Source organism: Megalobrama amblycephala, linkage group LG4 (assembly GCF_018812025.1).
Source record: "Megalobrama amblycephala isolate DHTTF-2021 linkage group LG4, ASM1881202v1, whole genome shotgun sequence".
Lineage (NCBI taxonomy): Eukaryota > Metazoa > Chordata > Actinopteri > Cypriniformes > Xenocyprididae > Megalobrama > Megalobrama amblycephala.
This window is the reverse complement of record NC_063047.1, coordinates 12,360,923-12,387,547: the sequence shown is the minus strand read 5'-3', so window position 1 is coordinate 12,387,547 and position 26,625 is coordinate 12,360,923. Positions and strand designations below refer to the sequence as shown.

General features: G+C 36.8%; 2 protein-coding genes across 13 annotated transcripts in view; one reads left to right on the top strand and one right to left on the bottom strand.

Moving 5' to 3' along the window:
• The window catches only part of arvcfb (ARVCF delta catenin family member b), a 190,726-nt gene extending 174,254 nt beyond the window's left edge, over nt 1-16,472 (top strand). For 9 of the 12 annotated variants that reach the window (XM_048187610.1, XM_048187602.1, XM_048187605.1 and 6 more), the window contains 8 exons: nt 1,024-1,174; nt 2,929-3,121; nt 3,971-4,082; nt 4,961-5,048; nt 8,708-8,761; nt 9,408-9,499; nt 13,530-13,642; nt 16,309-16,472. In XM_048187610.1, the coding sequence (XP_048043567.1) occupies nt 1,024-1,174; nt 2,929-3,121; nt 3,971-4,082; nt 4,961-5,048; nt 8,708-8,761; nt 9,408-9,499; nt 13,530-13,631 (792 nt within the window). In that variant the 3' untranslated portion in view covers nt 13,632-13,642; nt 16,309-16,472. The remainder of the gene's footprint in view (nt 1-1,023; nt 1,175-2,928; nt 3,122-3,970; nt 4,083-4,960; nt 5,049-8,707; nt 8,762-9,407; nt 9,500-13,529; nt 13,643-16,308) is intronic. The other 3 variants (XM_048187607.1, XM_048187606.1, XM_048187608.1) reach the window with 3 other exon arrangements.
• Nucleotides 16,473-18,940: 2,468 nt separating this feature from the next.
• Nucleotides 18,941-26,600, bottom strand: naaladl1 (N-acetylated alpha-linked acidic dipeptidase like 1). The gene is made up of 19 exons (XM_048187613.1): nt 25,722-26,600; nt 25,413-25,585; nt 25,103-25,224; nt 23,782-23,901; nt 23,433-23,622; nt 23,242-23,335; nt 23,053-23,157; nt 22,852-22,937; nt 22,502-22,621; nt 22,228-22,313; nt 22,079-22,142; nt 21,925-21,992; nt 21,751-21,839; nt 21,565-21,658; nt 21,397-21,478; nt 21,095-21,268; nt 20,854-20,941; nt 19,563-19,655; nt 18,941-19,415 (listed from the first exon to the last, which is right to left on the bottom strand). Exons 1-19 carry the CDS (start codon nt 25,916-25,918, stop codon nt 19,238-19,240), a joined length of 2,223 nt encoding a protein of 740 aa, XP_048043570.1. The 5' UTR covers nt 25,919-26,600; the 3' UTR covers nt 18,941-19,237.
• Nucleotides 26,601-26,625: the final 25 nt, after the last annotated feature.

Below are 26,625 nucleotides of genomic sequence, written 5' to 3'. Positions count from 1 at the left end.
ATTATTGTCAAAATTACTAAAAGAATCAGAACAGAACTGCATATGAAAAGTTGAAATGAGAATCATTAAAATTGGTGGTGTAAAGTAACACAAGATGCCGTAACAAACAAAGGCGGCCTGTTCAACCACCATACGGACTATGATTGGCCTGCTGGAGAACATAATGCAAATCCATAAACCTTCATTTGTGATGGGTTTTTTTTCTGTCTGCTTGAAATGAACCTTGAACACATTTCCTAATCAATACCTAATTACAAGTATGATGTGTCTGTTTCACAGTGTCATGTGTGGGGCTCTGTTTTCTCTTGTGGCAGAAATCAAGAGGAAATGCCCTAATAAACACATTCCCCTATGCCTAATGCAAGAGTAAATCCCATTAAACTGCACTGCCCTGACCCTGCGTCCTCCTCCATTTGGACCTGAAGTGCAGCCATGCATAAGCTCACAGCTTTTCTGTGTGGTTACACCGCTTCAGACCTGCCTCATATCTATGCTTGGTGACACATGCATGCTAGTGAACCCAGAGTCCCAAGCACATCACAAACCCCTGCTGTAGGGAGACAGACATGTCACGTCTGTGGTCTATAAGAGGATTTGAGAGCTTTTATTCATTAATTTATTCTTTTTCCCCTACTTTTCTTGCAAACGTGTTTCTAGGCTCACTACCATCTCCTAGTGGCCATGGCGTGGTTTTGCAACAACTTAATTACTATCTCAGGGGCACTGGTTGATGAATAGAGATTTCTTGTGTCACATAAAGGTTTTGTGATTCATGCGGTTAGAGAGAAAAATGCATACAAGTCTAGCAGGGACAAATGGCTATTTACTGGATTGCCGTTTCCCAGAACAGAGGAGTTTTTTCTTGCGCACATACTCTAACAGGCATATTCCTGCTATGAGAGATTAGCAGAGCTGCTTATCTGGCTAAGTATAAGTTGACCTGACTTCATGAAATGAGTACAGCGAAAAAAATGTCTGATTCACTGGCTTCATAAAGTATGTATGATCCTCTCATTTCTACAGTGGTCAAACTATATCCGGGCGACTGTGCGTAAGGAGAAGGGGCTGCCAATCCTCGTGGAGCTCTTGCGCTCTGACTCAGACAAGGTGGTGCGAGCTGTGGCCATCGCTCTGAGGAACCTGTCCATCGACCGCCGCAACAAAGACCTGATAGGCAAGAGCAGCGTTTCTTGATCATTTCTACATATTGTGTAAAACCAGCTTAATAGTACTTGACACTTACACTACCTTTCAAAAGTTTGTTGTCAGAAAGATTTTTAAATGTAAGGACCAAGGATGCATTTATTTGATCAAAGTGCAGTAAAAATAGTAATATTGTGAAATATTATTACAATTTAAAATAACTGTCTGTTTTTATTTATTCCTGTGATGGCAAAGCTGAATTTTCAGCATCATTACTCCTGTCAGTGTCACATGATCCTTCAGAAATCATTCTAATATGCTGATTTGCTGCTCAAGAAACATTCTATAAATGTTGAAAACAGTTGTGCTGCTTAATATTTTTGTAGAAACCATGGTGTAGTTTTTTCCAGGCTTCTTTTATAAACAGAAATTTCAAAAGAACAGCATTTATATGAAAAATATATATTTTTTATAACAATGTAAAAGTCTTTACCGTTACTTTTGATCAATGTAATGCATCTTTGTGGAAAAAAAATCTTGCTGTCCCCAAACTTTTGAATCATTTAATAAATTAAAGGTGCCCTAGATTATGTTTTTAAAAGATGTAATATAAGTCTAAGGTGTCCCCTGAATGTGTCTGTGAAGTTTCAGATCAAAATACCCCATAGATTTTTTTTAATTAATTTTTTTAACTGCCTATTTTGGGGCATCATTATAAACGCGCCGATTTTATGCTGCGGCCCCTTTAAATCCCGTGCTATCCGCCCACAGAGCTCGCGCTTGCCTTGAACAGTGCCTTAACAAAGTTTACACAGCTAATATAACCCTCAAAATGGATCTTTACAAAGTGTTCGTCATGCATGCGTCGGATTATGTGAGTATTGTATACTGTTATACTGTTTACTTCTGATTTTGAATGAGTTTGATAGTGCTCCGTGGCTAACGGCTAATGCTACTCTGTTGGAGAGATTTATAAAGAATGAAGTTGTGTTTATGCATTATACAGACTGCAAGTGTTTAAAAATGAAAATAGCGACGGCTCTCTTGTCTCCGTGAATACAGTAATAACCGATGGTAACTTTAACCAATTTAACAGTACATTAGCAACATGCTAACGAAACATTTAGACAGACAGTTTACAAATATCACTAAAAATATCATGTTATCATGGATCATGTCAGTTATTATTGCTCCATCTGCCATTTTTCACTATTGTTCTTGCTTTCTTACCTAGTCTGATGATTTGGTTGTGCAGATCCAGACGTTAATACTGGCTGCCCTTGTCTAATGCCTTTTATAACGTTGGAAACGTGGGCTGGCATATGCAAATATTGGGGGCGTACACCCCGACTGTTACGTAACAGTCAGTGTTATGTTGAGATTCGCCTGTTCTTCGGAGGTCTTTTAAACAAATGAGATTTATATAAGAAGGAGGAAACAATGGAGTTTGAGACATTTCCATGTACTGAACTCTTGTTATTTAACAATGCCAAGATAAATTCAATTTTTCATTCGAGGGCACCTTTAATCATAGCTGACTATGAGTAGTATTTGCACAACAACTTTGGTAAAACAAAAGTTTTAGGAAAGAAAAGAAACTGTTACTCAGTGCTCTTAAATTTTTTAATTAGATATTTACCAAGAAGGCGACAGTTAATGAACCTGATATGTAGAAGAATTCTGAATACAAATCTGTGTTTACGGTCTACTGCTTCTGGGTTTCTGTAACTTGTTTTGCTCTTTGCCAGATCCGAATCTATCATTCTTTTGTACTCTCATCCTCAGGGAGTTACGCCATGAGGGATTTGGTCAGCAACCTGCCCAGCGGACAGCAGCGGCCAGCCAAGAACCTGGAGGAAGACACAGTGGTGGCCATCCTCAACACCATCCATGAAATTATCACTGACAGCTCTGAGAACGCCCGCTCTCTCATTACCGCTCAAGCAATCGACAAGCTTGTGGCCATCAACAGGACCAGGTAGGAAGTGAATGGAGCACAGACCAAGACAGGACAATTCTGATTTCTGCTCAAGTTATTAAAATAAAAAAAGTTAACATTTTAATCTCCGTTTCACTTTTTAGACCTAATTTGCATGGTACATACTTTTTTAAAGATTTTTTTGCACCTTTCTGTGTTGTAATTTATTTTTCAAGCCAACTATCTATAGTACATCTACTTCAACCAATTATGACTTCTTAAGGCTCGCTTAGTGCGGTATGTACACCAACAGGTTTTTGATCTGTGCAAACATCTTCCGTTAGTTTGGGTCCTCCTCACATCGCAGAGAAAAACAGCAACAAGAGTTGCTGCTCTTTGAAGTGTCTTATTTTTATCACCACACATGTCATTTTTAATATATGCGTGTGAAAAACTGAATATTAAGTGGTGTAGTGCTGTAGATATCAAAAGCAGCAGAGAACTCCGGAGAGAAAGCCATATGTTAAACAAACCTCCTCCATCCTTTCCACATATGACCTCATTTAAAACTTCACATCATTTGAGCGTGATTTTACCCAAAACTAAATATTGATTGTGAGAGATTAACTTTTTAAAGAGTACATGCTTGACTGGAGAGTGGCTCCATGGCCTCTCTCCATCTCTTTCTGATGCGTCTTTGAAGTCGTAGGCTCCTGGTAATTAAGTGAGGATCACAGGAAAAGCTAATGAAGTGAAAATAGAGGAATCTGTGGCCACAGGGGTTGGAGATTGGAGCCGTAGTGACTTCGCGATGCTAGGAGGGGAATAGATGACTTTGAATTTGAGAGTTATTCCACCGGGCTCTGGATTCCTCATAACTCTCGTTCCCTGCATGTTTATGCATTGCAGCCAGTCGGCAAGGGAGACCAAAGCTGCTTCCCATGTACTACAGACGGTTTGGAGCTATAAGGAGCTGAGAAATGCCTTGACCAAGGACGGCTGGAATAAAACACACTTCCAGGTAGAGCGGAGCAAAGATACACACAAACACTCTGATTTTTCACTTATTCTAATACCAAATGATAGAGTACTGTATAGAAGGGTAAATCTAATGAAGAAATGTCCGGTTCACAATTCACTCCAAAATCGAAAGAAAAAAACAATAAGAAATGGAATTCCAGAATAGCTGGAATGTCAATGATTATTTTTTTTTTAAATATAAAAATATTATAAAATTATATTAAAGATTACATAAATAATCATGAATAAAAATAAAAATATGCTAATGTGCCATTATGTATCCTTCATATATACTATATTTTTTAATATACTTTAATGCTATTTTATAAATGCACTAATTTCAGTGTCTCATATTTTTTTCACATTGTTTGCCAGGGAAATTATTTCATAATTGCAAAAAATTTTAATGGCTCTTATAATAGATTTCTTTTTCTAATGCACAGTACAATTTTCTTAAAGAAGGGAAATATGAAGGTCACATTACTTGACAGTTTCTGCGAGATTCACTTTGTTCTATAACTATCCTTTGCATGCCTTATCTTCATATTTTATGAAAAAAAATGAATTCAAATGTTGGTAACCTTTCATTTTAGCGTTCAATTCTCACTTTTAACTAGTTGCTTATTATTGGTTGTTTATAAGTACTTATAAAGCATATATTAATGCCTTATTCTGTATGACCTTATTCTACAATCCTACCAAATACCTAAATTTAAACACTACATAAACTACCTTACTAACTATTAATAAGCAGTAAATTAGGAGTTAAGTTGTAGTTAAAAGTGAATATGTGTTCCCTATACTGAAGTATTACCCAAGTGTTTTTTGTTGCCACTCTGTCCTATATTTCTGAAACATTATCATCTTGATCTTTCTCAGCCGATAGCGACTGGTACCCCCAAAGGATCCAAGAGCTGCAAGCCTGGCTACGACGACACTACACTCCCCTTGATGGAGAAGAACCAAGGTTAGTGTAAGACCCCAAACAGAGACTTACACACTATGGATAACAGCAAATCTGGATGCTCAGGGGAGTTCTGGAGGTTCAGGTGCACCTGAGCGAGCATATCTTCTGAACTCTACTGCTTTTTGTGTTTTAACATGTGGCAGAATACTTGATCTTTCACCCCCATTGCTCAGCTGGTGTGTGCAGCTGCCGCATCTCTTGTGCTTTAATCGGTCATTTGAGCAGTTCATATGATACAGAATGATTTATGAGGATCAGACAGTGGATTAATGGGCCTCAGTATAGGAGCTCATTATTCATTCACTCTCAAGTAAAATGATGGTAAATTACTGCGCACCATCCGTCCACCCGGGCACATCTCATTGAGAGAGGAGTTAGCATGACAGCTTTGGTTTTTTTCTAATTTTATTACTGCTGTTAGCATGGATGCTCATGACAGTGATACATTTGATCACATCCATCAGTCCCACACCATTCCCTGCTTGCCTTAATGTGGAGAATAGAGCACAACGCACAGCTTTTTAGCAGCCTTTGTTCCGAAAGTATTTTTCTCATTCATTTTCTCCATAACTGAAATAAAAATCAGAGATCAAAACTACGAAACCAGCCAGCTCCAAGACGAACTACTCATCCATGAACCACTACAAATGATGTTATCAAATAAGCAACAGCAATAAAATTTAAAAAACTGTTAACTTTAGATCATTGTTTGTGAGTATAATATACAGTATTTTAGAAGTGTATTTCTAAAATATACTCAAAATATCCACTACCATTCAACCGCACAGACAAACGCCAACAAACACATACAAACAAGTTGGCCGCTGGATTTAGAATTTTATGAAAAATGACTGTCGTGTTCACACTGCCCCAGCAGACACTGACAAATGCTGATTGAACATGTTCAATGTTCAGTCGGGTGAAAACACCAACAGATGTCGACAGGGGTAACACACTGATCCGAAAAAACCCAACAAACGTGTTCGTTGGCGTTTGTCTGTGTGGTGTGAATTAGCCTTAATATGCTGATTTGCTGCTCAAGAAACATTTATTGTTGTGCTGCTTAATATTTTTGTAGAATTTCATCCAAAAAGAAATCTTACTGACCCCAAATTTTACATATAAGAGTGTAAACTTTAAAGGTCCCGTTCTTCGTGATCCCATGTTTCAAACTTTAGTTAGTGTGTAATGTTGTTTTTAGAGTATAAATAAAATCTGTAAAATTTTAAAGCTCAAAGTTCAATGACAAGCGAGATATTTTATTTAACAGAAGTCGCCTACATCGAACGGCCAGTTTGGACTACATCCCTCTACTTCCTTCTTTAATGACGTCACTAAAACAGTTTTTTGACTAACCTCCGCCCACAGGAATACACAAAAAAAGGGGGCGTGGTCTTATTGCGCTCCCACGGAGAAGAGCAAGAGTTGCGTTTGTAGAGTGTGTTTGTCGCCATGTCGTCGAAACGCTGTTATTTTCATCCCGCAGTCCAATCACCTTTGTTTGGCCTTCCCAGGGACGCTGTACTTAGAGATCAATGGTTACAATTTATGTTTAACTCGGTTACCGAAAATTATAATCCACATGTAAAACTATGTGCAGCACATTTTGCTGAGGACAGCTTCCTCAATCTCAATCAGTTTAATGCCGGATTCGCACAAAGATTATTCTTGAAAGATGGAGCAGAAGCTGCTGTCGAATCACAACACAGGAACCGCTGGCACAATCAGAACTCGTTATGTATTTCTGAAGGAGGGACTTCATAGAGCAAGGAAGTCATCAGCCCGTTTTTATGACAGTGGAAACAGCGGTATACAGATAAGTAAATTATGTGAAAAATACTGTGTTTTTTTACACGCGAAACATGAACACATGTTATATTGCACACTATAAACACAATCAAAGCTTCAAAAAAACACAAAAAACGGGACCTTTAAAGTGACTGATTTGATTGTCCTTTTTATGCTTTATGGGAATGGGTGGTCACTGTTGAGTCATATTTCTGCCATTCTCACTCATTGTGTCTCCTCTGATTGGTGGCTCTCACTTCAGAATTGTGTGTAGTGAAGAATTTCACAGATTATTATCTAATTAAAGTATATTTTCAACATTAAGGGTGGGTTGCACCAATAAGGATTAATCTTAAATCTAGATTAAATCAAGATTTATCTAATAATTCTTTTGCACCAAACTTTAAACCTTGTTTAAAAATAAGCAGGTTTACATTTAAACCATCATTTTGATCCTGGATTTAATTTATATTTAAGATAGATTAACTTTAATCCTGTTGCACCATCATTTTAAACTCAGATCTTAGGGATTGTGATGATGAGGTGAGAACTAGTGTTTGCTGCTGCACCTCTCGTTTCTCAGGCCCGCTCCATGCAAGACTGCTGGGCGGCACTGTCAAGAGCAGAGATAATCACTCCGCAAATCATGCCAGTTGTTTTGTTATACATTAATGCTGCCATATTACTCTATTAATTGATACTATAAATAAATTTACAGGCTTATGAAATTCGCACGCTGCCACAATGTTTTCATTGCCTGCTTGATCATTAACGGTCTCTCTACATAGCAGTTTATAAAAACAGCTGACAAGTTTATTTCGTTTAACGGCAAGAGCTACTTATGTCAGAAAGAAAGTTTCTGGTGGTAAATAAAGAAGGAAATGGAATATTAACTTTGTTGCTGTTTAAAGGGTTAGTTCACCCAAAAATGAAAATTCTGTCATTAATTACTCACCCTCATGTCGTTCCACACCCGTAAGACCTTCGTTCATCTTCAGAACACAAATTAAGATATTTTCCATAAAATCTGATGGCTCAGTGAGGCCTCCATTGCCAGAAAGCTACTAAAGACATTTTTAAAACAGTTCATGTGACTGCAGTGGTTCAACCTTAATGTTATGAAGAGACGAGAATATTTTTTGTGCGCCAAAAAAAAACAAAATAACGATTTTATTCAACAATATCTAGTGAATGGCGATTTCAAAACACTGCTTCATGAAGCTTCGAAGCTTAACTAATCTTTAGTTTCGAATCCGTGGTTGGGAGCTTGTATCAAACTGTCAGTCACGCCCCCCTGTGGTGAAACATTGAAATTGAAAGCTTCATGAAGCAGTGTTTTGAAATTGCCCATCACTAGATATTGTTGAATATAGCTTTTTTTTTTTTTTTTTTTTTTTTTTTGGCGCACAAAAAGTATTTTCGTCACTTCATAATATTAAGGTCGAAACACTGTAGTCACATGAACTGTTTTAAATTGAAAGTGTTAATTGTCTTGCTGGCAATGCCGGCCTCACTGAGCCATCGGATTTTATGAAAAATATATACAATATCTGTTCCGAATGTCTTACGGGTGTGGAACGACATGAGGGTGAGTAATAAATGACAGAATTTTAATTTTGGGGTGAACTAACCCTTTAAAACAAAACCCAGATCAACAAATCCTTGATTAGCTCTAAACTTTGCTTAATTTAATCCTTATTGGTGCAACCCACCCTAAGACTTGTAAACCAGTTTCTCAATAATGCAGAAGAATGAGATTTTACTCTATAGACCTTGAAAGCTATGAAGAGATTTTATACTTAAATTGATATTCTAAAAATGAGCTTGAGTGTTAGTTCCTTGAAAAATCAGGCCTGTAAAATGCTTTGCAGGCAACAGAGGGTGTAGCGGTGGGGATATGATACCTATGGACGAACTCGGTCCAGGTAAGACAGTTTCGGCATGCCCTCAAAAACAAACCCTACAGACTGATGTGGTTTTGTGAGAATACAAAACCATAATCCCTCTTAATTCCATTCCTCTAAAATTTCTCCTAAGCAATGTTGCGTTTAGTTTTAAAAAGTAATTAAATTCTAACTGCATTTCTTTTTCCCTGAAGAGTTTCATTCCAATGCTGTCTGCAAAACCCCTCTTTTAATAAGATGTTTGTAGTGTTGTTGTGTTTGGTGTGTTTGGGCCAATGGAAATTTGAACAGAAGCACTATTGCTTGTTCACTACAGAGTACCACCTCTTCATTATGGTGCCGTCTCTCTGATCTTCTCCACTGAAGCAGCATCCTCTCCAAGCCTGACTGACAATAATTGGACAGAGGCTGAAGATGGGGTGCTGCTTGAGTGGCTGGAAGGAAGTGAAGAAATACACACAGCCTGCATGCACACAAACCCTCAGAGTAATCGCACACATCACGCGCTCAGCTGCGAGCATGAGAACATCTGTGAGCGCAGCACGTATGGGATGCTCCCGGCTGAAGGTTGAGGGATCTGTCGCTGCTTGTTTGAAGAGCCATGCTGAGGGTGCTGACACACCAATCATGATGACAGAGCTTCTCTGCTTTCTTTCCCTCTCATTAGATGGCTATTCGACGATTGACCAGCGAGACAAAGACTCCAAGTACAAAAGCAGCGACGGCTCGTCGGATCTGCAGGAGCGGGAGCCGTTAAAGGTCAGAGCAGAAGTGTCAGAAGTGAGACACGTTTCTACATCTGTTTAATCTGCGAAGGCACTCTGTGTGACAGTGCTGTCTGTGGTAGTGCGCTAATAACGTCTCCGTCTCATTAGTTGCTACAGGCACCAACATTGCAATTTTTCATAGGAAAAAGAAATTATATATTAACATTGAATTGTGTCGGAGCCATAGTGTGGCCACAGTTAACTACACAGCAGTGGAAGGCATCACAGCAGTGTTGCCAGATCTGTAGAACATTAAGTGATTTGGTCTGAGGGAAAATAAGCAATTTTCAAAACAAGCCAAAATGGTTTTCATGCATTGGAACTGCCCGTATTTGTAAGTGACCTAATGAAAAAACAAGCCCAAAGTCACTTAAAATAAGTGGACATGGCAACACTGATTTTAAAGCATCATAGACACCCCCAATATGATGACAGTTACAAACGGCAGGTATAAATGTTATACTGCCTTGTAAAATACAAATTTTCATCCAAATGCCAGACACATTCAAAAGAAATTTTGATGATACTTTTTATTCAGATTACTATATAGTAATCTGCACATGATACATATAAATATAAATCAAAATAAAATGTATTTATATATGTATCATGTGCAGAATTATTAGTCAAGTTGATTTTCTGATCATATTTTTTTCCAAGCACATTTTACCAATTCCAATCCACATCAATCATAATAACTACTATTAATTTTGTATTTAATCATTTATAAGTGATATATAATTGTTCATGAAGGCTGGAAATGAAAAACGCTTTATATTCAGGTGTGCAGAATTATTAGGCAGGTTTTCTTTTACAGGCAAAATTAGCCAAAAAAAAAAGAGATTTAACTCAGACTGAAAGGTCAAAAATGATTAAATCCTCATGAGAAGGATGCAATACTAATGCAATAGTAGAAATTGCAAAGTTAAGGCATGACCATGGGACAGTGAAATGCTCATTGGGTCAGCAGGGTCAGACAAAAACAGGTGGAGAACAAAAGACATGTTAACTGCAAAAGACTTAAGAATTAAGGTGAAGAATTAAGTGTGAAACCATCAGGAACCCTTTAGTCTCCAGCGCCACCATTTTCCAGAACTGCAACCTACCTGGAGTCTCCAGAAGTGCAATGTTTCAGGATCTCAGAGACAAAGAATCCTAAAAAATGACCCACACTTTAGAAGAATTACAAGGTGAAGTGTTGTAATATACATGAAGACTGTTTTTTATAGGCTTTATAGAGATAGATTGAGAGTGACTCTTGAAGGACCAGCACTACATTCTGTTGTATCACCGTTTGAAGAATTTATCTTCCAGATTCTGGCAGTAAAGTTTTCTTGGCAGTAAAGTTCATTTTTAGTCCATCTCCTATCCTGAAAAGTCTGTCTTGCAGATATGGAATAAAAATGATCTTCCAAAACTTACTGACAGATTCTGGAAGATAAATTCTTCAAACAGTGGTACAAGAGGATGTGGTGTCTTCATGTATTTTACAACACTTAAAGTCCCTGTAAAGTCATTTTAAAGTATGTGTTCTGAGTTTGTCACACTGCAGAAAATTGTGTTATTAAAGCTGCAGTCTGCAACTTTTTTGTGTCAAAAATTTACAAAAATTATATAATGAGAATATACAACATGAATCCATTTTCCAAACCGTGTTTTTGTCTTATCCTGAATCATTATGGTACACTTATAATAAGTGTTTATATTCGGACTATTTCAGACCGGACTGGTAGGACTCGCTGCAGAGTATCACAGTAAGTGCGTGACTCGCCATAGACATACACGGAGAAAAGTAGCTCAGGCTAGAATGTTCCTCCGCAAGACGCATGCAGTTCTGTTTATTAACCGCTAGAGAGCCAAAAATCGCGGACAGCAGCTTTAACCACCCAGCCAAATTTGAATGATTAAAAAAAAAGTAAATGAAATAAGTCATCAAAATCTTGAAAAAATAGGCAGCGCTCTCTGCTCTCAAACGCTGGGGGCGTGTCCGCTGTCGGCGCTGAAACCACACCCACTCGCGAGAGCTGCAGCCTCAACTGACTTGAGTCTAATGAGTCAAACATACTGATGCATATAAAAAGAATCACGTTAGAGGATTACAAATTTTAGTAAAGTTACTGTGGACTACCTACTAATTATAACATAAGTAAACTCGGCAACTTACACTCATTGGTGGGCACGAACTGCCGACTGTTGTCGAGTCGACAAATGACGGCGCTGGGAGACGGGAGGATGAAGGCCGGGACATGAGAGACTCTGTCCGGCCCCAAATCATCGGTTATCGGTGGGACGGGAGGAAGGCCAAGGCGGGAGGGGGGCCAAGGTCTGTTCAGTCACATTCACCAAAAACAGCGGATTATCTGTGAATCCCAGCTGTCTGATGAAAGTTTGTAAAATTATCCGGTGTAGAACGATTACTTTAGAATCCTTCATATCATCATTTTAGGAAATTTAAATAAGGAGACCAAGCATATTGTATATTATAACAACCATGTAATATGCGTTTGCGTGACGAAGGCATTACTAGCTAAATGTGCAAAGGGCTGTATAACTGTAATGACACTCGAGATTGAGCGAGTGAACCGCTGTAGAGGCGGCGCCATGCTCGTTGCGTCATCGACAGTTATATAGTGTTAGGGGCGGGGCTATGCTCGGGGCTCCAAGTGCGTCATCAGACCCCCGTTTTAGCTCCGCCCAAAAAATCCTGAGCAGAGACTTGGTGAAAAACTGTTTAACGCTCTAACTTCACAATTAAGCATTACACAATTCACAGACTTTGTAATGTGTTTCAGCAATACATTTGTAACATTTATAAAGTGTTTAGAAAGAATTCTCAGAATTGACTTTACAGGGACTTTAAGCTTGTAATTCTTATTAAGTGGGGGTCATTTTTAGGATTCTGTAAAAATTGTAAATATATGTATTAACATTTGAAACACTATTTTGTGCTAGGTCACTAAGTAAATTTGTGACATTGGTCAGGTGTTCTTGTATTGAAGCACACAATTTCCTTTGGATTATTCTCAAATCATTCTCATGATCATCAGGTTGGACACAGATTTGTCCATTCAAATTATTCAACTGACAAGTTCTCATGAAAAGTACATATATGAAAATTATATAATTAAATTTCCCCTAGTGGTCTCAGACTTTAGGATCACACGGTCCATATCTGTATATTTGACTTCCCCTCATACAGTCTGTTGTTGGCTCCATGCCGTGCTTAAATAGATAATTAAACATCAGCTTTGTGATATTAAAGTCATTAATGTAGAGATGATTAAAAAACTGTCTGGTGCTGCTATTTCCTCGTCTAACTGGCATCTGCAAGAGAGGTTGACTTGCATATCAAGTGCCTCTGCAACAGTAGATTGAGTTCTCTTACTCCCTCTTCACTTTATATGGAGTCATCTCATGTTATGAGTGTTATCGCAGCCCAGCGTGGGAGTGATTTGCTTTACTGTGTGTCTGCATTTGAAAGAGGCCACACTGTGCTCGTAGATGAGCGTGTTCATGGACACTGCATTATTGACGACTACATTTCTGCACCATCTGTAGTCCTTCTCAGCGTTGTGACAGGGCTTTGTCTCTCAACAGCTGCCTGCCATAATTCTTTGTTAGGCTTTCCAAACGCTTTAATAGATGTCATGACAAATTCTGATTTGTGTTGCTGTGAGTGTCAGAATGTCAACCGAACAAACGGTTTTACTCTTTTTCATTGTCAGAGTATTTGACAGACAGTAAGGAGATATTTTCCTACTAATACAATGAAGTTGCTCCCTCTAGGGGCCCTTGTTGGCACAACAAGCTTCGGCACAACAATCACGTTGACCAAAATTTTGTTGTTTTCGGAATGTTTCTTTATTCAGTTCTGCATGCTTTCTCTTAAATGACTTTTCACTTCTATAATTTCTAACCATTTATTTTCCCCTTGAGCTTCCCCGTTGCGAGGACTAACTGCCTTTCTCTGTGTGTTTAAACTGTTGGTTTTGCTGATTTGAACCCCTCTCCCACTGCTGCAGAATGACACAAATAGGAAGCACTATATCAGGAGCAACAGGCCAACTGTCAGTCTGGTGGATGCTTGTGATGTTAAACCTCAGCCTGTTGACTCCTGGGTCTAAATGCATGCATGGTAGGTCTTATCCAAAGGTTTTTGTTCTCGCTCGTTCTGTTCATGAAATAACTCCCACCCTTCGTTATCATTTGCTCTGTTTAACCCAGAGGAGTGCATTGGCTGATGAGTGCATGCTCAGATCTTTAAAAATTATTTTCTCTGTGTGATACTACCAATATCATGAGGATTGTTATTCAAAATAGATCACACTGCTTAAATGCACGGAGAAGAAAATAGGACCTGAAACAGTTTTTCTTTTTTTTCTTTTTTGAGAAGTAGAGCATGATAATTTCTATTGCATGTACACTACAGTTCAAAGTTTGGGGTTGTTAAGATTTTTTATTATTATTTATTTCTTATTCCCTTTTTTTTCCCCAAACACTTAACAAAGAAAGAGGAACCAAATTTTAAAGAAGGGGACAAGGAACAATGTATATCCTCATACTTACTCATACTTACATAAAGAGCACATATTCTTACATAAATACAGTACAGTCCAAAAGTTTGGAACCACTAAGATTTTTAATGTTTTTAAAAGAAGTTTCGTCTGCTCACCAAGGCTACATTTATTTGATTAAAAATACAGTAAAAAACAGTAATATTGTGAAATATTATTACAATTTAAAATAACTGTTTTCTATTTGAATATATTTCACAAAGTAATTTATTCCTGTGATGGCAAAGCTGAATTTTCAGCATCATTACTCCAGTCTTCAGTGTCACATGATCCTTCAGAAATCATTCTAATATGCTGATCTGCTGCTCAAGAAACATTTAATGTGTACAATTGTACAAAATATTTGTGTACAATATTTTTTTTCAGGATTATTTGATGAATAGAAAGTTTAAAAGAACAGTGTTTATCTGAAATCTAATCTTTTGTAACATTATAAATGTCTTTACTGCCACTTTTGATTGATTTAATGCATCCTTGCTGAATAAAAGTATTAATTTCTTTAATTTCTTTTCAAAAAAATAAAAATAAAAATTCTTACTAACCCCAAACTTTTGAACGGCAGTGTATAATGCTACAGAAGCTTTGTATTTCAGATAAATGCTGTTCTCTTGAACTTTCTATTCATCAAGGAATCCTGAAAAAAAAGTACACAACTGTTTTCAACATTGAAAATAATCATAAATGTTTATTGAGCAGCAGATCAGCATATTAGAATGATTTCTGAAGGATCATGTGACACTGAAGACTGGAGTAACGATGCTGAAAATTCAGCTTTGCATCACAGGAATAAATTACTTTGTCAAATATATTTATATAGTACACAGTTATTTTAAATTGTAATAATATTTCACAATATTACTTATTAAATAAATGTAGCCTTGGTGAGCAGATGAAACTTCTTTTAAAAACATTAAAAATCTTAGTGGTTCCAAACTTTTGGACTGTACTGTATGTATACCCAAGCATATACACACACATACACACATATAGACATACAGTGGTCAGGAGGTGCAACATATATTACATTCAGTATTTAGTTTCCAGTCATATTTTCCAGTACAAAGTTAAGTAAAGATTTTTTAAAATCTTTTTTTTATTTTTAAAGAAGGCTGCATTTATTTGATGAAAAATACATTAAAAATGTAATATTGTGAAATATTAAATAAAAAATATTATAATATTTTAATATATTTTAAAATGTAATTTATTCTTGTGATGCAATACTGATACTCCAGTCTTCAGTGTCACATGATCCTTCAGAAATCATTCTAATATGCTGATTTGGTGCTCAAGAATGTTGACAACAGTTGTGCTGGTTAATATTTTTGTGGGAACAGTAAAGCATTTTTTAAGGATTCTTTGATAGATAGAAAGTTCAAAATGGCAATCTTTTGTAACATTATAAAGGTCTTTACAGTCACTTTTGATGATTTTACAGTATTCTTGCTGAATAAAAGTATTCTTTTTTTAAACCCTTAGCATTCCTGTAAAATTTGCCTAAAAGGCCTAAAAAATGCATACCCAAAGTAAATTGCATGCTGCTCCTGAACCGTTTGGAGTATATGCATGGTTTGGGTCACTTTTGAAAGGTATGTGTACTGCAGGCGGTACAGTGGAATGCTAACAGGTTAAACTGACCCCATACTTTTAATTTGGAGTGTATTTTTAATTAGTTTAATGTGGAAAGTGGACTTAACTGACCAAAAATACACTGCGTCATCAAGTTCTCGTGGCCAGTGCTGCCTTCTCTGGGTTAGCATCACCATCACCATCGATCGCCTGTTTATTTTCCCTCTCATGCTTGGCAAATATCTACTCATCATTCTCATATTCTTTATCCCATACTGTATCTGTCTAGCAGAAAACCATTATCACTTCAATCCTGGCCTTTGAAACATGTATAATTCGATCATATCTATAGAGGATCTTCTTAGCTTGAAAACAAATTTGAGTAAAGAAAGTTTTGTTTAAACATAATAACATATTTTCTTTTTGTAACTTTGGCTACATGGTTTAGATCTGGTAAGTTATGTAGAGAAACAGTTTCAACATCCTAAAAATCATCCATCATTCAATCACATGCTCACTTTCATTTTGCAAACATATTCTTATGCATGTCTAATGTAATCAGGTATTTGTTCTGTGATCATAATAGAAATACACAGATTTTCATGTAGTCTGATGTTGTCATCTGATAACTGTGGCTCTCCTGCCCTCTCCGCCGCAGGCTTAGCTCGCAACAGCGCTACATCTTACCACGCAAGGATTTCACGAGTCACCACTGCCATTAACCGCAGAGCTCACCGTGATGTGGACTCATCTGAAGACTTTTGCCTAAAAGAGCGAGAGATGCAAACTTTCATTCGACAGCCAGTATTTTGAGATTTCTGTGAAAAAGGAAAAAAAAAAAACTGTTTGAAAAAGAAAAAAAATACCACTTCTCATATGTACATTCCCACTGGACATAGTGTACCCAGAACTGAGGATTTGCAGGAATGATGGATGGATTGAGTGTACAGGAAGTGCTGTCTTGGACGTGGACGTGTATTGGAAAGAATTGGATTGAGGGGAAAGAGGAGAAATAAGAAAAAAAAAACTATTTTTATGTCAAAACAAAAAATATATATATATAATTTTGCCTATATTATTTTTGTTGTACGTTTCTGCCTGATTACTGTTTGTTTTGTGGATTTGTTTTCCCCAGAAGTGCAGTGAATTGTGACTTTTTTTTTTCTTTTTCATTTTGTAGAGTTTTAATGGAAGTTTTGGTTATCTAAAATAGTTGAGGACACTTGTGAAGGAGGAAAAGGAAAGGTTTTTTTTTTTTTTTTGTTCTTGTTGTTGTCCATTACAATGGTGTGGGGACACATACAATGTCCGGGGGGTCTATATTGAAATGCACGCTTTGCGATTTCTGTGTGCTGGCTTCATAAAGCAACTTTAAAAGACATATTATCACTGTGTTTGTTTCTTCTCACTGAGAACACTGATATCTGCTCATAGCGGAGCTGAGGAGAGGAGAGCTGCTGCGCTTTCAGTCAGTTCGGTCTGCTGATCCTGTATTCCCCTTGACATGTCGAGCTGCAGAGGCATGCTGGGTAACACTGGCACTTACCAGCTTTTGCTTTGGTTTATTTAAAAAGGGGTAATGATCTATTTGTTAATATGTAGATTGTGATATGAGGGATAGTAGGAGGATTCACTTGCTCCTGTTGTCATAAAAGTAGATTTTAAAAGCATTTTATATTTTTGTTGTTTTATAAATGTATATTAGGTTACAAAGAGAAAAAGAGAGGGGAAATATCACAATCTTCTTTATAACATTGATTGATGTGAATCCATAACAGTTTGTTCAGAACACATTCAGTATTCCGTACATGAAGCATGGCCATGTTTGTAAAAAAATTAATAATAATATAATAAAAAGATCATTGCTTTAGTTAAATGTTTATCAAAGGCTGTAGAGTCATTCGCATTGTCTATTTATATTTTATATTTTTTACATCTTGCTTTGTTAAATGGGAGCATTTATTTTCAGTGTTCTTTTTTTTTTTTTTCAATTGGAAAACATGTTTAAAATGATCTGATTGGTTGACAGAATTTAAGTGTTGATCAAGAAAGACAAGGAATTACAGAAGAGGAATCAGGGATAGACACTACCTTTCATTTCAGCTCTTATGCAAGCCAAAATACTTTGACATAAAACTGTATCTCTTGAGTATGACAAAAAAAAGCATGACAAAGTTTTAATGTTGTTTTCATTCGTTTGGTTTTATGTGTTTGTAAATTGGATATTACAATCTGGACACTGACATGAGAAAAAAAGCAAATGCTGTAAATGTTCTACCTGTCAATGTGTTATACATATAATTTTTTTTAACACAAAAAAAGCAACACGCGTCTGCTTAATCATCTCATTTCTGTCATGTGACTCTATATAACTCTCTATAGCAAGGATTTTTTTTTTTTCATAGTGTTTTAACAGAGACTCCTAATAACAAAATAACTGTGTAATAATTTTCACTTTTGAAGATGAAATGTTGTGTACATTCACATCGAGATCTTTAGCCTTGTGTAGGTTCATTATTAATATTTGACTGTCTGTTCCTGACTGCCTTTTTGCAGAATACAACCAAAGGATTTTGGTACCGTGTAGTACGAGAGGTTCCGGGAGTGTGAATTTGCATCAGATTGTATATTTCTAGAAAAAAACAGATGTTGAAATGGATTCAAGAGAAACTTACTATTGTAGATATCATTAATTCAGAGCATCAAAATTCAGTAAGTGTACAACTTGGTAGCAAATGTGTTTGTAACTATCATGTGCCTTAACCTTTTTCCATGTTAGATAAAAAATGATAAGTGTGTTTTATATGTTTTATTGGTCCCTAACTGCTCTTTCTCTCTCTCTTTCTCTCTCTGTCTCTTTTACACACACACACACACACACACCTCCTCTGTCTGGCTCCTCCCACTTTCACTCACTCTGTGTTCTCAATGTAGTCTAGACTGGTGGTGGGTTTTTGCCTTGTATTACATTGTATTATAAACTTTTAAAAGATAGAGACAATTAAAGGGTTTGATTATATAGTTGTTAATGCTTTCCTAGCACTCAAGAACAATGCCACAGTGACCGAATGTATTGTTAATTTTACTAATACCCAGAAGAGAGAATTGCTCTTGTTAAAGAAAAATCCAGGTTTGTAGAGTATCACTTTGGTGTGTTTTCAATAAATCATGCCTGAAAACAGTGCATTCTGTGTGCTTTTTTCTTTTCCTCCTAATTGAAAGGGATAAGTGCAAAAAAAAAAAAGAAATTAAGATCTTGATATCATGTGGGTGAGTAAATGATGAAAGAATTTAAATTTTTTTGGTGAACTATCCCTTTAATAACTCCCATTCTTCATTGCAGGCAAATTATGTTTTTACTATAAACAACTTGTCAAACAATTGTTTATCAGAAAACAGGTTTTTGTTTAACAGTGCACTAGCAATCTGCTGGGAGTGGTAATTCAGAATGATTTTTTACATCTGTACACCCTCTGACAGCGGAAATATTCATTTTAAAATGTCTAGGAAATTTATTTGGCAAAAACAGCAAATATTTCTCCCTCTCTTTGTGGAAATGTTAAAGTCTGAAGTTTCTGGATGATGCATTAAATCACATCATCCAGTGTGTGTGCAGCTCCTGCGATGGCCTGTGTGACGATGGATAAGTGTTTATGAGCCTGATCCCAGTCTTCCTTCAGCCCGGTGCGCTCAGCCTGCTCTACTGCATCTGCCAGGCCGGGGAAGGTGGGCACACTCGATGACCTCGATGCCCATATCACGTGCCTGTGTGATGCCAGAGAGTGTTAGAAGCGATTGCAAACAGGTGTGACATCAACTTGAACAAATAGAGGGTGGTCAGTGGGATGCTAATTATTATTCATAAGGGACTGGTCATTAGTAGCAGGATGTTTTAATAATGCTGCATCATACCTGAAAGCATATTTTTCTGGGAACGCTAATGGGTCAAGAAAAGCCCTGTCCAGCAGCATGAGCTGGTCATTAATTCTGCGAGCCTTCAGAGGCCTGTTGTGAAGACAGAAGTAATATTTATGCTGTTATGTACCATTGCCACCAGAGCAAGTTTAGCAGGTTTTTTACACCACTTTAACCCTATAAAAGCCTACTGTATCATATTTGATGCATACATTTATAAGGTCTCTAAATGATCAACATGAGATTGTTGTCATGAGATTCTGTTGTCTGATTGATAATTTATACTTTCTTAGCAAGTAAAAGGCCTTTTAATATCATTTTAAAAACGCCCCTCTTCAGGTTGTGGTACAATTTTTATGAAGTTAATGTAAAAATAATTTTTATATTGTTAATAATATTTCAAGATGCACACGTACTAGACTGAAGCAACTTAGGTTTACTTGATTATCCAGGCATAATTTTGGCAGCAGCTGTTTGCACTAAGTGAAAATAGCAATATATTCTATTTACACTAAGTGACAATAGCAGCATTTTCTTAGCGATATGCAATTTACACTAGGTGAAAATAGTGCTAGATTCTATTTACACCATGTAAAAGTATCAGTTCTTTGCAATAAGAGTAAATAGTAATTAGATGCAATCTATACTTCATATTGACAGATACTATTTGCATCTTAGTATTTTTGTACATTAACAGGATGCAATAATATCATAGAGTGTAAATGATTATATTTATTAAAATTATTAAATGGATGCTGCCTTACACCTTCCCCTAACCCTACCCAATAAACACTTTTAATATTATTAAACACTCGTTCGCAGTTTATTTCCACTTTTAGAACATTATTTTCATTTTTATTGAAAATAAACGTGAGCTCGGCAAAAGGCGGATTCAAACCCGCATCGATTGCGTTAAAAGCCAGGACTGCAAGCCTTACTCTCTAATGCAACGCCACTGAAGACACTGAATTCTGTGCATCTTTCTTAAAACTTGAGTGGCCCAACCAGACATTGGTGGGTGGAGCTAGTGTAAATAGCGTTTGCCACTTAGTGTAAATAGACACTCCGCATAATTTTTTAGGAAAATCATGTTAAAAATGTGAGCATCAAATAAGACTGTTCATACTGTTTACAGTATATTAAATTTTTGTAAGTAGTCTACTTTTGCTCAGTTTGGGCTGTATATATATATACAAAAGTTTTTATTGAGCTGCTATTGAGTTTTTATTGAGCCTTTAAAAACTGTTATATCAACTGACATATGTCAGGCTTTGCTGGGTTAACTTACGTTTCTTTTGCAAGATCTGAATCCCTGATCAAACGGTCCAGTTTGGTGGCTGTCTCTCGGAATAACTGCACAGCTTTCTTCAAGGATTCTGGGATGGGAAAAGTGCTCATTGCCACTTTGACACTTACGTACTTCCATCGCTCTTACCTTGTATTAACTTTTAGGTTAACAAAATTCAATTACGATTAGGAAAAAGGAAACATTTCCCTCTTCCAAAGTATTTTGAATCTTGTTAGCTCACCCATAGAGACTCCATTAGCCGCAAGTTTTCCCTCAAATGCTGTAACCGCCTGACTGAGGTACTGCTCCAGACTTTCTGCATAGTCACTGCAGTTAAAAGGCAACAGAAGGCTGTCAGCCAATCGCACCAGCACATTCCCAGCTGTCCTGGCAACTGCCTGGTGACTTGTGAAACCTGCATAACGGAAAGTAATTTGAATTTAAAATGGAACAGACAAGAACAGGCTGATGAATATGTTTTAGTAGTAAAAGATGGTTCATAGTAAATATTGTCTCATTTGAGAACCATAGTATTCATTTCACCTGGATCAATGTGCGTAGATGCATAGTCAAAGGTGTCATAAGCGGTGTGGTAGGCTGGGTAGATGCGCGCTCTTGTTTTTCTCTGCAAAGTGATCAAGAATATGTTGTTATTATCATTCAGCTTTTTTTAATGCCAAGTGGTTGATTGCCTTAGCGCTGACCACATACCGTGTCATAATAATAGGAAATGTCCATAGAAGTTACTCCAAGGTAGTGCATAAAAGCAGCGTAATCACTTCCTGCTCCTGTCAAGAAGCCCACACTGCAAATACAATTAACAATATTGAGAATGAATACTCTACCAGTCATGGTGCTATAACCGTGAGGTAATATTGTGGAATAATAAGAGCATACTTTGGTATAATCCCATAATTTGGACTGGTTCTGTTGAAATATTGTATCCAGTTATCATAGACTGATTTGCTTGTTCCAGGTGCATTTACCTGAAAGCACATGACTCATAAAAGCCTTATGAAGGACATGAAAGTCACACTTCAGGTAAGGTAATATACAAGGCTTGTTCCTCACCTGTTTGGAGGCAGTAAAAAGCACACTCTGTGCTGCTGGAGAAGCAGAAGCCCTGAGAGTGGCGTTCGCTGTGGTGGACATAGAGCGTTTCAGCAAGTGGAACACAGGATGAAAGTAATATTCTGACTGAAAGAGGAAAAACTTCAACTCGTACCAAACACTGAGATGTCCACGTTGATGTACGCCACAGTGCGTTCACTCAGCTTACTGAAGTACTCCTGAGAATGGACAATGATTTCAACACCAAAACGGTAAAAACTTTCATGCTGTAATTCCAGTTTTTTCCAGTCTTTATTAACACACCTCTGTGTATTCTGCAGATCCAATAAGGCCAAATTCTTCAGCTCCCCAGCTGCCAAAGATAATGGACCGCCGAGGTCTCCATTTCCCTTTTAGGTAGAGAATTTCTGTTTGATTTTCTTGTAACATTAGAATTTGATAAATCGCACTATATGCACTATATGTATCTCTAGACCGCCTTGTCTCATAGCACATAGTACATCATTTGGGTCACTACAACCCTACAGTCACATTTGATGGCAATTTCAGTTGTTCTCTGGATGTCATTAGGACTCACCTTCCTTCACCATCTTCCCCAGCACTCTGGTGATCTCTAGCATCACTGCTGTGCCGCTGCTGGGGTCGATGGCTCCGTGCACCCAGCTGTCTCTGTGGTTCCCGTAGATGACATACCTGTCTGAACAGCATGCATACAGTTTGCAAATGCAATTTTTTAGTTCACAAATACAGTGACCTCAAAATGTCTTTGCCAAGGCTGCATTTATTTGATAAAAAAAATGCAGTAAACACTGTAATACTGAGAAATATTGTTACCATATAAAAAACTGTTTTCTATTTTAAAATGTAATTCATTCCAAGGCTGAATTTTCAGCAGCCATTACTCCAGTCTCCAGTGTCATAACTTACCTGGCTCCACACTGCCTCGGATTACTCCCATAACATTCGCTGAATTTTCCAGCCTCTCTGTGTTATAAATGTCCAAGTGTACATTGCTGACAGACAAAACAAAACATTATTTTCATTCTGTCCCACATCCTTCCAACATATATAACCATACTTGTTCAAGCATTGGAAGATATATATCGGGCAAAAATATGCAGCATTTACCTGTTGTTGTAGGGAGATGTGGGTTTGAACCCTGGCCCACCAAGTTTGTATGTACAGTTAAGTGAGCCTTGCCATCCTTCAGGGGCATCGTCCCCATCGAGCTCACTGTTACAGATAATTCAGTCGGAATTACAAGGAAACATTCTAAAAAGGAGGTAACTTAAGAAATAAAAAGTATGTTATGCTTACCAGATTAATTTTTCAGCATCCTCAAACCCTATTGGCTGTGCTGGAATTGGTGGAATACCCGTTATTTCTTCTTTTGGTCTTCTGTAGGTATCATCTGCAAATGAAACCATTTACATGTGTTGTTGTTTTTTTATCATATGAAATATAACTTATGTGTTTTCATGTAAAAAAAAAAAAAAATCACTGGTTACCTTTTGCAGCTAGGTAAGGTGTTAACAAGTCTCCAAAGTCAATGTTGTACGAGCCTCGCTCGACGCCAGAGGGTGGCAGATACCAGGAGTGAGGGTAGGTTTCACTTTCTGACACCAGGCCATCATTAATGTCATATGGCTCAGTATAGACCAGCACCCCAACAATTCCGAACTTGGCTGCGTTTATAGCCTGTTAAATATTCATGTCACAGGAGAGTAAACATGTTTTTATGCATTCAAGGTGATAAAACTACTAAACGTCTTCTAAACCGATACCCTAATGCTGCATTTTCCTTTTCTTGATAAATGTCCTGAATGTTTTTGAGAGATTTAACTAGTGTTTTCTCACTTTTTTCGATCTCCCTTCTCCTCCGTATCTGGTGATGGCGATGCATCCCGTCAGATCCAGTGTTTGGTTTAACAGCTCATAGTCACTCATTTTACCTTGGTTTGCATAGACAAGTTTTCCCTGCAAATAAGACATGAGTCGATATATTGGACCATATCACAATTTGATTCAGACGTAAATTTCACTTCCATAATATCTAAGATTTCATAATCATATCAGCTTTTGATTAGCAAAGTTAGTGATTAGCAAGATATGCTTACAATAAACTCTTCTTTAAATGTTAATATAGCGGAACAGTGAAAGAAAACATACTTCAATAATATCTGAAATTTCATAATCATATCAGCTTTTGATAAATTGGTGATAGCAAGATATGCTTACAATAAACTCATTTAAAAAGTCAATATAGTGGAACAGTGAAAGAAAAAATATCTAGCTATCAGTAGATGATTTAACTCCAGTGACGTGGTGTGCGATAGCCTCAAAGGTCATTACACTCTCTGTTTTGTTTCTAAAACAATCAAGTGTAATAAAGACGATTGTTGTATTTTCTTGCTCAGATATGTCATAAGTTATGCTGTGTCATTTTGTCATAAGATAATAGGCTTTATGTCACGATAACATCTCCATCAGAGGAGGAGTTTTTAAAAATTAAAACAAAATGGAAAAACTAAGTAGAGATAAGGAAAAGAAATTAATTGAAAGTGAAAAAAGTAATATAATCATTTATTAATTGTACACTGACTTTCAAAAGTGTGGTGTCTGTATTTGTAATGTTTTTGAAAGAAATCTCTTATTCTATCAAAAATAATAATATTGTGAAATTTTATTACAATTTAAAATAACAGTTTTTTTTATTTTAATATATTTTAAAAAGCAATTTATTCCTGCAATGCCATTAATTCAGTCTTCAGTGTCACATGATCCTTCAGAAATCATTCTAATATGCTGATTTGCTGCTCAGAGAGTGTTTTTAAAAAAAAAAGAAAAAAAAGAATATTTTTGTAGAAACTGTAATACATTTATTTGACATTATAAATGTCTTTACTGTCACTTTTGATCAATTTCATGTGTCCTTGCTGAACAAAATTATTTTCTAAAATAATTATTTATATATATATATATATATATATATATATATATATATATATATATATATATATATATATATAAAACGTTTTTACTGACCCCAAACTTTTGAACGGTAGTGTATACTGTATACTACTGCTTTACAAATTAAATGGATGGTTAATGCCAGTAAACTAAAACAATGTTTATTTAAAGAACTATGAAGTATATTAAGGTGATGAAGGCTGCACACCTTGACATTTCCTGCAGGGGAATATGCTGCGTAAGGCTGGACCACCTCTGGGTCGTCCTGCTCTGGTTTGTATGTTTTCTCTTTCTCTCTTGCCGTATGCAGGACTCCTTTTTCTGGATCAACTAAATAAAACAGAGAGTTTTTCATTCTTAAGTCACATCATTTATATTTTTTGGATAATATAACATTTTGATCACATTCATTGTGTTTAAAGCAAATCTGAAAGATGTCACAAACTAGAGGCTGTTCTGAAATGAATTCAGAACTGAAAATGTTATGCGTTGAGTAGATATTCTATATGCTGTCTTACCAACAGAGACGTTGTTGGGGTTTGTTTTGTTAGGGAATGACAGATACACCTTGTAGTCCTCTCTCCATGCACTGTCCAAGCCTGTTTTGGGGTCCTGCCATCTCTTCAGCATAAAATCTACAGTTGCTTCATCTCCAGGTGTGGTGGCCATGTGGGGAACCTTAGTCAGCTCCCTTTGAATAAAGACGACAAAAATACACTCTCAAATCAGCTGAAACAAACAACTCCATACGGATTGATATTCTACAAAGTTGGCCATTTAATCGTTTTAGAATCTTATACTCATGTGCTTCAGTATAAATACTTCACCTGAGGTTCTCTTTAATTTCATTGGTGTCCAATTCTGCAAGGAATTTCTGAATGATACTTTCATCCACATCACGAGATGCATCCTGGGCCCACTCTGGCAACGAACTGCCCTTGTCAATGGCGAAGTGTCCCAGCAGAATCCCTACAGTAAAAACCCCTGCTCCTGCGAGGAGACACAACAACACCTCCTTAAGCATAATGTTTGAATGTCAGAGCCCTGCACCTTCTGAATGTCTAACCAGCTCTGTCCTCCTCTAATAAAGCCCGTGACGAGAGTGGTAGGATAGTGGGTGTGAATTAACTGTTATGATCATAGTGACAAGATCATATGGATGGAATTATGCGTTTTGTCCTTCTAACTGTCATTCCAAAATCCCTTATTCCTGATAAGAGAGATTTAACTGAACCATAAAGTTTACTCATTAATGATATTTTGTGAAATGTCATGTTGGACTTTATCTCCTGGCACTCTCGGATTGACTGTAAAACTACATGTTCTAGTAATACATCGATGAATACACACCGAGTTTAAAAGCATTGACAGTCAAACTTTATGACCAATACCACAAAAAAGCAAAATACTCTAATCTCCACCATTACTGTAACAAAAACTAAGAACTTTGTGTGGTGCTCAAGGTCCCATTCTGCTGTTTTTCTTGTTTATACAATATGTCTAAAATGTTTAAGGATTATGCACATAATGATGACAACTACTGACATTAAATTCCCATGTTTTTTCCCCCTTACTGACATAAAATTCTCATGTTTTTTCCATCTAATACGTTTGTTTGTTTAAAAATCACAATATTCAATGCCATCTTTCTTCTGTTGCAGGTTGAGTTTCACAGACTGGAGAACTGAGGGAGAGGATCTGGCAACATGCGTCCACATACCACTTTGTATG

Coding starts and splice junctions, on each gene's coding strand:
- naaladl1 (XM_048187613.1), bottom strand. CDS start 25,918: ATGCTTAAGGAGGTGTTGTTGTGTCTCCTCGCAGGAGCAGGGGTTTTT. Junction 22,938..23,052: donor ACATCTCCCTACAACAACAG/GTAAATGCTGCA, acceptor TTTGTCTGTCAG/CAATGTACACTTGGACATTT. Junction 21,659..21,750: donor AATTATGGGATTATACCAAA/GTATGCTCTTAT, acceptor TTGTATTTGCAG/TGTGGGCTTCTTGACAGGAG.